At 39.5% G+C, this 13,929-nt stretch overlaps 2 protein-coding genes across 2 annotated transcripts in view; one reads left to right on the top strand and one right to left on the bottom strand.

The window, feature by feature from the left end:
• FBXO22 (F-box protein 22) overlaps nt 1–4,707 on the top strand; it is a gene marked incomplete at its 5' end in the record, with an annotated part of 5,042 nt that extends 335 nt beyond the window's left edge. Inside the window, 4 exons of the mRNA XM_010011539.1 lie at nt 429–524; nt 1,523–1,687; nt 2,655–2,820; nt 4,012–4,707. Of these exons, the coding sequence (XP_010009841.1) occupies nt 429–524; nt 1,523–1,687; nt 2,655–2,820; nt 4,012–4,441 (857 nt within the window). The remainder of the gene's footprint in view (nt 1–428; nt 525–1,522; nt 1,688–2,654; nt 2,821–4,011) is intronic.
• An 8,714-nt stretch (nt 4,708–13,421) lies between these two features.
• NRG4 (neuregulin 4) overlaps nt 13,422–13,929 on the bottom strand; it is a 16,645-nt gene continuing 16,137 nt past the window's right edge. Inside the window, exon 4 of the mRNA XM_010011526.1 lies at nt 13,422–13,515. Within this exon, the coding sequence (XP_010009828.1) occupies nt 13,422–13,515 (94 nt within the window). The remainder of the gene's footprint in view (nt 13,516–13,929) is intronic.

The following is a 13,929-nucleotide window of genomic DNA, read 5'->3' as shown; positions in this document are numbered from 1 at the left end:
GTCCACACCCCGTGTAACCAAGGCGTTAGTGGTGGCCTTGGCAGTGCTAAGACTTGATGGTCTTAAAGGTCTTTTCCAACCTGCTTGATCCTGTGATTCTGTGAGTTTGAATTTCAGGGGAAAGTAGATATTTTGCAATAAAATCTGCAACCACATAGTAGCGCACTTGTGTGAAGCACACCTCGTGTTTTGTTACCTAGATGAGTTCCTTTCCCACTCTTTGGGGGATATGGGTTCTGTTTGCATGCCAAGAGCCCCACGCTCTTGCTGGTTAATACAGGTTTGCCATGTTGTTAATGGGACAGCCACTGATGGGCAGCATTGGTTAAATAGCATGGGATTGCTGCAGGGTTTGTCTCGGTACCCATCAGAACAACTCACTTTCATTTCTTTCTGCCTGTTTTTTGGTTTGTTTTTTTTTTTAACAGCCAGGAAGAGAAACAGCAAAGAAACAGCAATTGCACTTGAAAAGCTGTTGCCAAAGCGATGTCAGGTTCTTGGGCTGGTCACTCCAGGGATTGTAGGTAGGAGGAAGATGTGTGATTCTGAGAGAGAACAGCTTGAAGGTGTCTCGTGTATCACAGCTCTCTTCCAGTTCCTGTTTATCACAATTTTCTCTGCCTTTGAAAGCATAGTCCTGCAAACTGATGGAGAGTTCTCACTTAGATTCCCACGTTCTGCTCTCACCTTGTTCAGTGCTAGCTTCAAATTTTAAGGAGGTCACAGGGTTGCTGTTAAGTCACGCGGAGCTTAAATTCTTACTTCGTGTGATGCAGTTCTAATTAAAAGGGTTGATTTAATTGAGCAGCCAGCTTATTGCTGGCACCTTAGTGTAATAGTCGGGTGTTTCTTGGATTTCTCTGTATTTTTCAGAGTCATATATTGTGATTAATTGTGTGGGACATCCTCGGTATGTATCCATTTGTTATGGTATAGCAGAAGGCATACTCAATAACTATGGACAATTCCCAGCCTCCCGTGGCAGTCTTTTTTCTACTGTTTCACTTTTTTTTATCATCACAAAGTTTTCTCTTAGTTTCTCAGCTTAAATTCTCCTCCCACAGCACACGTAGGGTATTTGATTGTTATTGCTAGCAATAATTCAGTAATATGCTCCCAGTATTTGTGTCGGTTTGCTCTATACTGTCATCATATGCTTATGTGTTTGCATGCCTGCAGAAGTTGGCAGGAAGGCCTGAGACAGCTGTATTGTATTGCACAGTGTTTGTTTTCCAACTGCTTTATATTTGGTGTGGCTGGGGGAAACATCCACATATATCCATGTCTTTGTGTCCGAAGTGACTTGAGCACAATCTAGAGCCAGCAAGAGTCCTACATGCCTCATCTTTCCAAAACATCAACAAAAAAAAATCACAACAGTTGTCAATTGGGTATGTTGCTATGGAAATGAGCTGTCATGTTTTACATCACCTAAGCTGTTCTGCCTCTTGTAATCTCTTTTAGTGTACATGAGAGTATTTAAATCACTCAACACAAGATATCTGCTTTTGTATCTTCATAGTTACCCCGATGGGTTCAAGCAGCAATCAGCCTCAAGAAATCGAAGAGGGTGAAGCTGGGTTTGCTTTGTTGTTTCCCAAAATTGATGGGGTGAAAATTCATACCTTCCATTTTTCTAAAGATGTGAAGAACAGGGTCTTTGATGAAAGTAAATTTGCTGAAGCAGGTATGTTCTTGTTCTTCCCTTTGGGTGGGCTGTTGTGAATTATTGTATTCCTCTTTTGGGTGCCAGTGTGGAGTTACGCATGGAACCAATAGCTTCTATGCTAACTCCGTTCATAGAGCACTCCGTAGGGCTGCAGCTGGTAATTATGTGTCGGTGTTCTTCCTGTTCTGTGGAGCATTAAGGTCAACTTGTCCTGAGTATTGATCTCAGATGACCTCAGTTAGCTTTCCAGCAGAGCTGTTAGGTTTTGAACAGTCTCTAAATAGTAAAAAATAGCGATGAAAGAATCTGTGCTGTTAGGAATGATTCCTATCACTACAGTTTAGAAACGAGTAGGGAGGAGCTGCTTCTCTTCTTCTCCAAAATAACTTTGCATTTAGGTCATTAGGTGGTGTAGCAAGGAAAGATAGAACAGAAGACAGCATAGTTCAATAAATTCCTCATGTTGTGTTCTCAGCAGGGTAGGTCGTTTGTGAAGAGTAATACAATGAGGGTTTCTTGAGTCTTTAGAGACCTGGCAGTTTTTACCTTGGGGTAAGCAACTGGCTGATGTGTGTCATTTAGTTCTCAGGTAAAGGTATTTACTGTATTGTGATTCTTCTTGAATAATGTATAAACACGGTTCCTAACTGTAAAAGGACAATTAAGTCTGCAAAGTAAAACTTGAAGAGCTGTGCCTTCAGAGGCTGTGGTAAAACTCAAATGCTCTGCTGAAGAAATGGAAAGCTGCAGGAAGCAGATGTAGTCATTTTTTTCCTTGCTAGGTTCTTTTCAGAGATTCTCACTTAGGTGAGGAGTGCAGCCCAGCTCCTGAATGCCGGGGCAGCTTCTGTCTTGTTGTGCCAATTGCAACAGTGGAAAGCCATTACTAAAGGTGTGATGCATTATTTGAGGAGAGGCTGGGAGAGTTGGCTTCAGGGGTCAGGGTTTAAAAATAGAGGATTGGTGTTCGTGGGTTTGTTTGTAGGTCTGAAGAATAACCCAGACCTCAGGGTGGTTCTTCTGTTTGGCTACAACTCCTGGAAGTCTGGAGCTACTCGATTTCTTCATCAAATAGTCAATCCTTTGAATGAGAAAAGTATCATCCTGGCTGGCGGACAAGTGGAGAGCTTTACATCATTGACCTCTGAGAAGTAGGTATCTTTTTCAAGGTAAATTGTAATGAAGATTTAAAATGTAAGAAATATTCCAGAAGCCATAGCCGTTTAGTTAATGTCATATTAGAATTGTTCATTAACAATAGTAAAATAATTAGGTTTTGTAAGAGAATGAAGTCTATTTGCTACACTGTCATCTATCTGGAAAAGCTGGAAACTTTGTATGACTCTTGTTACAAACTGGATTTTGGAAACCCAGCTACGAGAAACCCACAGCAAAGGAGATTGCCAGCTTCAGCTACCCTATGCGTATTACTCATTGTTACAGAGACCATTCATGTGAACATTTTGTTTCTCCATCAACCTCAGTTTGGTTCACATTACAAAGCAGTAGCTGAACATGCAGGACTGTGCTCCAGGAGCACACCTAATATGCTGCTGCTACTTATGGACATAGCACTCACAGGACCAGGCTAGATCTCATTATGCTTAAACCTCTTCCCTTGCCAGGATGCCTGCAGGGCAGATTTGGGCTTCCACTGCTACAGCTGTTCTGCTGCACAGGGAGAGCCTTTTGTGCCATCTGATGTGCTGGTTCATCTTCACTGGAGTGCCCATGCTGGGGCGTGCAGTGCAGACATTGCCGCAGACTCCTCTCATGCTAGCCTAGATCCGGACTCCATAGCAATGCCAACATTTTTCTTGCATCTGATTTGTGCTGGCTGCATCATTACTCCAGTTAAGAGAGCTGCCTGAATATTCAGTTAGTGCTAATAAAGCATCAGTAGGTAACTGCTAAAAGCAGTGTGCTATGTTGACTTAAAGCAACATGAATCTGAAGCCATTAATGACTGCTGCCCTGGATTGATATGTAAATGCTGAGTATCTTTGTGTCTTAAGTTTAACTATTGGTTCAGTTGGAATTAGAGAACTGCAACATACACAAACTGCTGAATTTGGCATGTATTTGAAAGGTAGGCACATGCTTAATCCCTAGTAATGGAAGTGAAATTTTTTCCTTGTGAAAGGTTACTAAAAAGGGGAGAAAAAAAAAGTTTCCAAATTTAAAGGTTTTGGTTTGTTTTCTAACTGGCTGGCTTTCAGAACCCCTAGGATGTTGGTCTGCTCTGAAACCTGCTTCTGCTACAGCTGAACTTTATATAGGTCAAATATAGGTCAAAGTACTCCCCCTGAACGTTCTCTAACTTGGTGCCTGTTGCCTTTCAGTAACAATGCCCAGCCTGGCGATGCCTGCGGTGTGGTTGGGCTGGCTTTCAGCGGTCCCCAGATCCAGAGTGCCACTGTTCTGTTAGACCAGGATGTAGCTGATGAGAGGACAGCAGAAGCCGCCATGCAGCGCCTCAAAGCAGCAAATATCCCTGAGCATAACACCATTGGCTTCATGTTTGCATGTGTTGGCAGAGGATATCGACATTATAAAACCAAAAGGAATATGGAAGCGGATGCATTTAGGAAGTTTTTTCCAAACGTTCCCCTCTTTGGCTTTTTTGGACATGGGGAAATAGGATGTGATCGAATAGTTACTGGGAATTTCGTATTAAGAGAATGTAATGACATAAAGGATAACCTGCTTCATGGCTACACTACTGTTATGACTCTTATTCATCTTGGGTCAGCTAAAGCAAACCAAGTGTAAATATGTTTTTAATGTTTCAGTGAGCTGTTTGTTTCATTCCAGAAAGCTGAGAAATCTGGAAGAGTGGACATCTTGCAGTCAAAGCCCCTTCCAAAACGTAAACATCCTTTTGGTAATATTATCAAATCTTGTAGCTGGAATAGAGTTTAATATAAATACCTGTGAGAAAGCTTTGCATTTTGTATGCACATCAGAATTGCAGGCGAGTTGTATTTGGTGGAATTCTGCAATTGAAGAAAGCCTCTTTCTTCCAGTGAGAATGGTTTGCACAAATGGCAGTTGGAGTCCAAATACAACATGTAGAATGAAACAGTACTTTGATGTGCTCTATTTATGTGTGTAAAACGGTCCAGAAAAACTACTGCTGCACTCCGAAATACTGATGCACAGAATCCACCGTTTCTTGGATTTTTTTTGCGAGAGAGATGCACAACCTGCCCAAAATCCTATTTACAAACCCAAATGGTTTTATTAGATTAAAAGAATGAAAATCTTTAGAGGAAAATAACAAAGTGCTCATTAAATAAAGATGAAAATACGTAAAAGTACCTTGCCCGCTATTCTTCGAGAAAAAGTTCTGATTTAAGGAGACGTCCAGTTACAATCTCAACTTCTCTCACCATCTTGAACTGAATTTCAGTTGTCTTAAATAGCTGGTTTAGAATAATATCTGATACTTTGTGTGTAGCGGTGGTTCCACTCATGGTGTGTTTAATTTTACACAATCAAAATGTACTTGTTGCCTTTCAGATTTTCTTGTGGCATGGTGCTTGCTATTACAAACTTACAAATCCAGAGTGCTAAAAGTTAAGACATTAAGACTACCTGGTATCTTTTAAGTTGCTTTAAAAAGTAGTTTTGCTTCTTAATTTGAAATTGCAGGGCATGCACAATCTGGCTGTGTTCTGTCGGTATAGAGCCTTTAAACAAGACTTGTGCTTTTGCATATTTTTCCTGTGCTTTTACACCAGGTTTGATTGCTGCAGCGGGAATGCAGTATTGCAAAGTTCAAGTGAGTAAATTCAGCATAGTCTTAGTACAACTAGTAGTATATTTGTTTTTTAATTCTTTCCTCCCTTTTATTTTCACTTATTAATAGAATTACAAGAAAATAAGATCAGTTCCACCACACTTCTAAATTCCAAATTGGGCAGCTGGCCCCTCTTCAGCGTAGTAAAGAGAAAGAACTTAGGTGTCTGTTGTACAACAAAATAGCACTGTTTTCCTTTAAATGTAGCAACTAAGACCACAGTTGGCAAGGTGTGGAGTTAAAACTTTACCCTGGCCTAAGGAGCTAAGGTAGAAGCTTATCTGTCCTGAGAGTTAACTGTCGGTTTCGGTGGGTGCTGAGCACAGGCAGCACTTTCCCATGGCTAAGTTGGTGATATTTAGGTTTTTTTAATTAGGAGACTCCCAGTGGCCTCCTCGGGGTAGGAGATTAGTAAGCGTGGGTATGACTTAGAAAACATTGAGTTGCCGCATTTAGTAGGAAAAGTACTGGGAAATGGAGTACATTTGAGTTTTAAGAGAAACCTCTGAGTGGGAGGTGGATACGTGTTTTTTTCAGCATAAGCAGAATGTAATGTTTGGCCCTTCGTCTGCATAAGCTACATGTTTAACAGGATTCCTGTTGTCAACAAAGAGTTCGGGATAGTCGGCATCACTACTAATATAAGCCCATGAACTTTAACTAACTTCTTGCTGTAGTAGAAGTAGGTGAAGTATGGTCAACCACGTGTCCTGAGCAACAGTGCAGACATGTCCAGAAGTGTCTGCAGAAGCAGATGGTGAGCTCCAACAATGGTACAGTAAAACAGGCAATGATAGTTTGGCTTGAAGGGGCCGATCATCAGCAAGGTCCTGTGGCTGCCCAGTCTTGTAGCTAAGGACACTTAAGAGGTAAACGTATAGTACAGAAAAGATACTGGGGGAGGGTGGGGGAAACCCCAAGAGCCTGCACGAGAGACCCAGCTCACCTCTCCAACCTTCGGCAGTGGGGATGAGCCATAGGGACCCCAGAACCATGCACTGCAGGGCTGGAACCATTCACTAGGCTGTGCTTCCCAGACCGCGCCGTGTCCTCCAAGTGACAGGGAAGTGATGTACTTGAGAAAACTGCAACATCTGTGATTAAAGTGTGTTGCTATCCAAATTCGTTTTGCGTCTACACTGTCATTTGCACTTCAACCACAACTGATTGAAAGCAAAACATATTTGCTTAAAGGGTGCACATAGCAAAAGGCAGAGCTTGTTCTTAACTGATAAAAGAAGCTTTTGCAATGCAATAATTTATACCTTTAACAGGTGTAAATTATTATACCTGTTTATAACTTATATAAATAACGGTGTTGCAGTGCAATAATTCATACCTTTAACACTCAAAAAATAACCATGAGGTTCTAAAGTGGACAAAGCTAGTAAAATGAATATTCAGCAACTGAGGCAAACATGAACAGTAGGACTGCTCTAAATATAATTATCTGCAGTTACAGTGCTGATGGTAATATGTTTCCAGCAAGAGAAAATAATCCCTGAGTGACAGCTGGATTTTGTCACAAGACCTGCAGGGAGGAGTGATGGTTTTGCTGATAAAAGGTAAAAGACATTCTTTTTCCCTCATGTTTTGAATATGAATAATGTTTCCTTGCACATTTGCTTTTCTTTGCACATCATTCAACTAAATTAACTGGATGTTTCAAAGGACACAAGATAATAGGCAAGTGGTGTGATGTATAACCTCATACTTTTACAACCAAACAGCGATTACCAAACATAAAACTATTACTGTAGTTCTTACTTTAAAATTGCTAACCAAACAGTCCCCTCATTACGGGACATTTTGCTAACGTGCAGTTGTAAGAAGGCAAGAATAATTTGATAAAGAGGAGGCAAATTGCGCTGAATTGTTACAACTGTACTGCCAGAAAGCAGTTTCAGTTAAGAACTGCAGAGATAGTGAACTTGGGTTCTGTTAGTCTCTGTGCAGATTTGTTTTGACCAAAGTTGATTTTGGGACAAACCTTATTTTAACAGACAAATGAGACTGAATCGTGCCCCCTGGGCTGGGAACAGTTTACCAAGACCTGTAAATATGCAGCCCAACTTTGCCTTTCAGTGTGCAGTAGAGAAGGCTGATAAGAATGTTAAACCTCAGACTGAATTTTGAAAACACAAGTGGTTATGTGTGATTCTTAATCAATTTTTAGTCAAAAGTTTACCTCAAAACTCCCTTGGCATCATTACTCCCCCTTAGTTTATTTTTGTCTTTCTAAAAATGGAGAACTTCTTTCTTCTAGAAGTAACTCTGTAGTGGTTGTTCGTTTTCATATAAGACACTAACTTTGGTATTGACTCAAGAGTTTTGAAACCTACTGTCTGGCCAAATGTGAGAACAAGTTAAAAACATTTGCTATTCAGATGCCTACTGCTGTGTTACTCAGTGGAATGATACAGGAAAATAAAAGTCAAGATCTGGAAGTTTTCATGGTTAGAAGTTACAGATAGTAAACATGTAAATTTAAGTGGTCTTTTGTATTACAATCTCTGAGCACTCTGCAAACATTAAGAAAATAATTATCTCCCCAGCTTTATAATTATTTTTATTATAATATTATGGGGGAGATTTTTATTTTAGTGTATGAGGGCGGTGTATTTCTAAGCCACATTCGATCTTAATGCAGCTGTTGCGATTTTGTGCATACAAGAGCAGATAAGGTAGCCACTAGGCTCTAGTTGTGTCGTGAATTAACTGTTACTCAAACACAAACTCCAGCACATTGTGATGTGCTTTATTTTTCATGATTTCGAGGTAAACTATCAAATTTCTTACTTGAGCTTTTTCCTGTTCCTAAGCCCACTTCTCAACCAGACACAGGCTCCAGGAGAGGCTGTTTTGGATTAGTCTTGAGGGTGTTCTGTGCGGAATGTGTCTTCAGAACGACAAGCTCAAAGGTATGCAGCCAGGTGAAGAGCTCACTTCTGCTGGTGGCGGTGGCGATGGTGGCGTGCCTTGGGCCTGTAGCACAGTTTTAGGTCAAACAAATACGGGTTCAAACACTGAAATTATATTACCTAGATACTTGTATTAGAATTCTGAGCAGAGAAATAGCTAATAGTTAATGGGGTGGGGTTTTTTTTCCAAGAGTTTTGATAATTTAGGAGCAAAACTTGCCATTTTTACATTTTACAGCTAGATCCTCACTGCGATTAGCAGGTAGCACAACCTTCTCAGAATGTTTCGGAGTGATTCACATCACTGAATTAGTGGCAGTCATGTCACCTTTTCATGATAAATTTTCACAGCTGTAAGAGTTGGAAACAGCTTTTTTAAAATAAGCTCATCTTAGCTGAGTTCTCAGTACAGCAAAAGTGAGAGCAAACAAATCCTCCCAGAACCAGAACTCTGCTGGAATCTCCAGATCAGGTAAAAATTACTGAAGAGTTTAAATTCTGTGATGGGGAACGTATAATATAGATTAAAATTACACAGTCCTGATAAGAAATGCCACTCACCTACATTTTTGCAGCCCATTATTTGGCCATACAAAAGGAATAGTCAAAATACCATCACTTACATTGAGAGGATAATTTGAAAACAGTCTCTTTTAATGTACATTGAAATGAATGTTCACATTACACGAACTGACATAGAGGTGCATTTAGAAGCTGGTTGTAGTTTTAACTCGGGGGATGAAAACAGCAGTAGCTTGTTATTTCAGGTTCTGCAGCTTCAAGTTCTGTTTACATGCCCTTAGCTAGCTACAGAAATAATTCCTGATGAAAGGTTTTGTGGAGCATCTGTTCCAACCATGGAACTGTGTGTGTGGCAACCAGCCTATTGGAGTTTCACAATTTGTATTTGGTACTTTGCTATCCTGAAATTAATCTCTCACATTACAGGTTATGTTGACCAGGTTACAATCACGAGAAAAGCAAGAGCAGACTTTGGATAAGCACAAGCAGATAATGTTACATACAACAATGAAAAGGATTGGGTTTTTTAAAAACATGCATCATACTTGAGGATTTTTGTTTGCTTCTTTTCCCCCAAATAAAACAATTTATGTCTGGATTCTTTGGATTATTCCGTATAATCTGTGGTACAGGAATATTCCACCTCTTCAAGTACATGGATGTCAAGAGAAGGCATTATGACTGGGACAGATAGAGTTGAACATATGCATCCTGGTAATCTAAATAACACTGTAGGAGAATTGTAACACAATTTAGTTGTAGGGTTTTTTCCCAACCTTATGCAGGTATGTCTTCATTAATATACCTGTGTTTCAATATGATCATGGCACAAGTGAAAACTCTTATCCAGACTAATACACAGTCTTTTCAGGTTTCACTCGACATAGCTTGATGTTCTTTAAATCTGAAAGGATGTTAAATACCAAGGGAACTTAACTGAAGGGGTTCTTTTGTTTTGATTTTAATGTAGAAGAGTTGGGTGTCCCATGTTAAATTCATAACCACAACTTTAGCCTTGGCTGAAGTTCTCCCTCTCCCTGGGCAGTTCCTTCTAGGTACGTATCTCCTGATACAGAGTCTGCTGAACACATAACAGCCTTAGCCTTTCAGGTGAGCTCACTGTGGTCCCTTTCTGCCTGGACTCTGCTTCTATCAGAACACTCACAACAAAAAACAATGCCACAGGCACCGTATCCGTTGGGATAAATTCTCTTCCCCCATTTCTTCTGGTTTTTACTTTTAGTGCAGTAAATTGTGAAGTGGTTGCACAACATTAAAGGTACCTTTAAAACAGAATACTACCAAAAGGACTTCCCCTTCCTGCTTGAAACTTAATATAAATCAAAAGACTACATAGCACAGAGAAATCCTCTTGTTTTCTTTGAACAGCCATTTCTCCTCCTTTCTTTGCACTCTGCCCCGGTCTTCTGTTGGGCTACTAATGAAATACAATTATATACTGAGTAACATATAAGCAACCTTTTACTTAGGTCTATAAAGCCATTTCCTGCTAGTGGCTGGCATTCCGTTCTGCAAGTCATCAAAAGATTTTTGCAACACATGGAGAGATCTTTGCTACAAGATTCTGAAAGGAAAACATGATCCTCAGGTATAAAAGAATTTTTTCCGTACCTAATAAATTGCTGTGTAATTATGTTAGTGGAGGTTCTAGGAAGTTAGTCTTTCCTTCATAACCTTTTAACTGGTAGAGAGGTAATTTTATAGACGAGATTTTACATTTAATGAAAATAGGAGTTGAGCAGAGAAGAGAAACCTTATTACTCATCCCTGCGTATACACATAACACGTATTTAGACTCCAGTGACTCCAGCCGTGCCCCCAGCCACAAGATTTGATCCAGTGGCAGCTATGTTTCCTTAGCTTTATTGCTCACAGGACTATTTCCTTAATTTTGTAAGTGAGTCACTAGACTGTTGTACTCTTTTATTGAATTATATGTAATGTTGACTACCATGTAGTTTCTGTGGCATTTGACCACCATTTGTAGCCCGATCTCATTTTGACCTGAACATCATATTCACAAAGCTTGTGTATTGAAATAATTAATTTTAGAAGCTGAAATGTTCTCCAATGCAATGGGTTTGAAGCAGTCTGAATTGCTAATAGGATCTCCTTCAAAGATAACAGTGTTTCATAAATCAACTTGTTTGCATTTAAGCATGGGTTTGGCTTATTCATTCTCACTTTTTGTATTAGTTGTTTCCCATCTAATGCAAACAAGCTTGGTAACAGTGAATAACTACTCCATATCTGTCTAGAAAGCTGAGGGGGGTCTGAGAGTTTATAGAGTACAACTTGAGGCCATTTATTTCTTACATCTTCTATTAATATTTCTTTCCTGAATTTCCACTTAAGATGGCCACAAGCCTTTTCCTTCTTCAATGAACACAGTATACCAAACTTTCACATTATTAAGTCTGAATATCTCATGATCAATAGTGTATGGAAGTTGTCTGACAGCAGTCGTCTCTGACTACTTTTCACTGAGGCTGTGCAAAATACTTTAGGTAATACTGATTCTGATGTAGTTGTCAGCACTGCTAAAGGTATCCTAAACTCTCTGTTTAGCAGTGGCATGTCCCTTTGTGATGAAAAACCACTTTCATCTTTCCTAGTCTTTAAAAGACTATTATCAGCTTTCTTCAGAGTATCTGCTAAACGTTTGAAGTCCTGGAAATAGCATATAGGATTGGTTAATTTGGAGAGAAAGTGACCTTTTAGTGCTTTATGTAACTTAATCTCTGCGTCAGGTCGTCTACTTGATTTGGTGCCTTCAGTTTCTCTCTTCGGATGCTGAATTATAACTTGGACTCCAACTTCTCGGCCATGAGTCCTCAGAAGGTAATGTATTTTCCTGTTTTGTTTCCTGGTAGCAGTTATAATACAGTTTTCACTTGAGCGTCTTACCTTATACACTGTAACAGCATGCCTTTTCTTCTCTGCCTTGCTGTGATTTTGTCTATATTGATATAAAATACCCATTAGAGCATGTAGTAGACACCCTAAGAATAGAAGCTTATTCAACGTTTTCTGTGCACCTATACCTTTATACACCTCCAGACTCTTTATTTCAGACATAAGAAATCTGCATTCTGCATTTTCTTCTCTTTCAATTCCTGAAGTTTTCTCAATTAATTTTCTTTTCAATACAACCTTAAAAATCCTATATAATGAGCTGCTAGCTAACGTGCCATTATGGAAGCATTTCTGATTTGTGCTGGTTTCAGCCTCCAGTGCTAGAAATGAGTCGAAAAGAGAGTCGTTCAGTTCACGGTTTCTATGCTTCTGGCTAGCCAGACAGTCTTTCTGTGTTGTCAAGGCAGAAAGAGAGACGGACCATGTCATTTGCCTGCTCTTTGCCCGAGCAAGGGATTCCTGTAAGGAGCCAGAGAGTGATACATAATATACTGGGGTGATCAACAAATGCTTATGTGAATAAAAAAAATAAATCTCTAGAGAGGGCAACACTCGTTCAGCCAAGACACCTCTCTGGGTAATATTGTGGGATGAATACAATCCCTGACTGCTAGCATCTGAAATAGCAACTGGAAAATTTAAGGTAAGGTTTAAATCTCCCTCAGTAGTGAGATTTTCAGAAGAAAGCAAGACAAAAATAAAACCATCGGGGAAGGTCTCTTGCTTAATATTAGGGACATATACCAAACAAAGGGTAAATACTCTGCCTAGCAAACTTCTTTTAACCATTACAAATCTCTTAATATTTTCTCTTTAATTAGAATTCAAATCTTGTGCCAGCAAGCTGACCAATACACTAGAAGTGATGCCTCAGCCTTGTGTATCCTTACTATTTAAGTGAAAGAAGAAGTCAGTATTAGCTGGAGAAAGGTAGTTCCCCCCGTGCACACATATGGTGAGTGTATCTGAAACAAGCCAAAGTCTGGACATGTATCACAAGTATAAATTTTGAAACTGTTGAATCAAGACAGTCCCCAACTTCTCTGGGGAAATCCTGTGAAAAAGGACGATCTTATAAAAACATCATAGCATTACATCATGCTAAAACTGCTCTGATTATCTCATATTCTCTGTGCAGTGAAAAAAAGATGATTTAATATTTCCCATGCAGTAAAACCCAAAATCATCTCATGCTTCTACCTGTGTGTCGTTGAGAACAGTAACTTGTCATGAAAAATCTCATAAAATTCAAACAGAAATTAGTGATTTCTGTATAATTTTATACACCTTCAATAATACATAGAAACTCTGGTAAGTACAACTGTTTCTCTATGTCCTAGTGTGTCTTCTCCAACATGTAAGTAAGCTTCCTGTTTCAGTCTACTTTCATCTTGCTTGTGACATCTTCTACAACTATTGCATTCTTAGGGTTGCTGCACATGTTGTTTTCCCAGCATTCTTCCACTCTAAAGCTTTACTCTGTAATTATTTCTGAAAAATAAACAAAACACGATTTTAATGAAAGAAAACATCTTCCTCTGCCTCCTGTATGGAGCCCAATCCTTTACCTTTAAATGTACTCACTGATGCAGCCATTGCTGCTTGTAGTTTCAACCAGGTTGGCACCACACTCTGAGGAACTCGTCCTTGGAATGGAACCTTTCCTGATCATATGAAACAAGAAAACAGATGACAGGGAGAAAAAAAACCAAACCAAAACACACCCAGAGTGAAAAAAGTTATCAGAGAAGAGACAAATGAATTGAATAATGCTTCCACTGGAAAAAGTGACATGGATCTTCTGCAATTACTTTCCAATTAATACTCAACATTTTTGAGAAGCATGTATTTGAGGAAGAAGAAGAGAGATCAGAGGCAGGAACAGCATTCAGCACTACATGGCTTCTCTCCTGAAGTTCATGTTCTTGTTTGATTTCTCAGGTCTTTATTTAAGCAATTAGTAGATATCACTAAAGTATTTATCATGAACTCTCTTAGCATTTGGAAGTGAAACATGAGTAAGGTGTTATTTTCCACACTTCCTTGAGGAGAAACAGATCTTTTAAATAGAGCTGATC

This window comes from Nestor notabilis, unplaced genomic scaffold (assembly GCF_000696875.1).
Source record: "Nestor notabilis isolate BGI_N333 unplaced genomic scaffold, ASM69687v1 scaffold14340, whole genome shotgun sequence".
In the NCBI taxonomy this organism is placed as follows: Eukaryota; Metazoa; Chordata; class Aves; order Psittaciformes; family Psittacidae; genus Nestor; species Nestor notabilis.
This window is presented reverse-complemented; position numbering and strand designations above follow the sequence as displayed.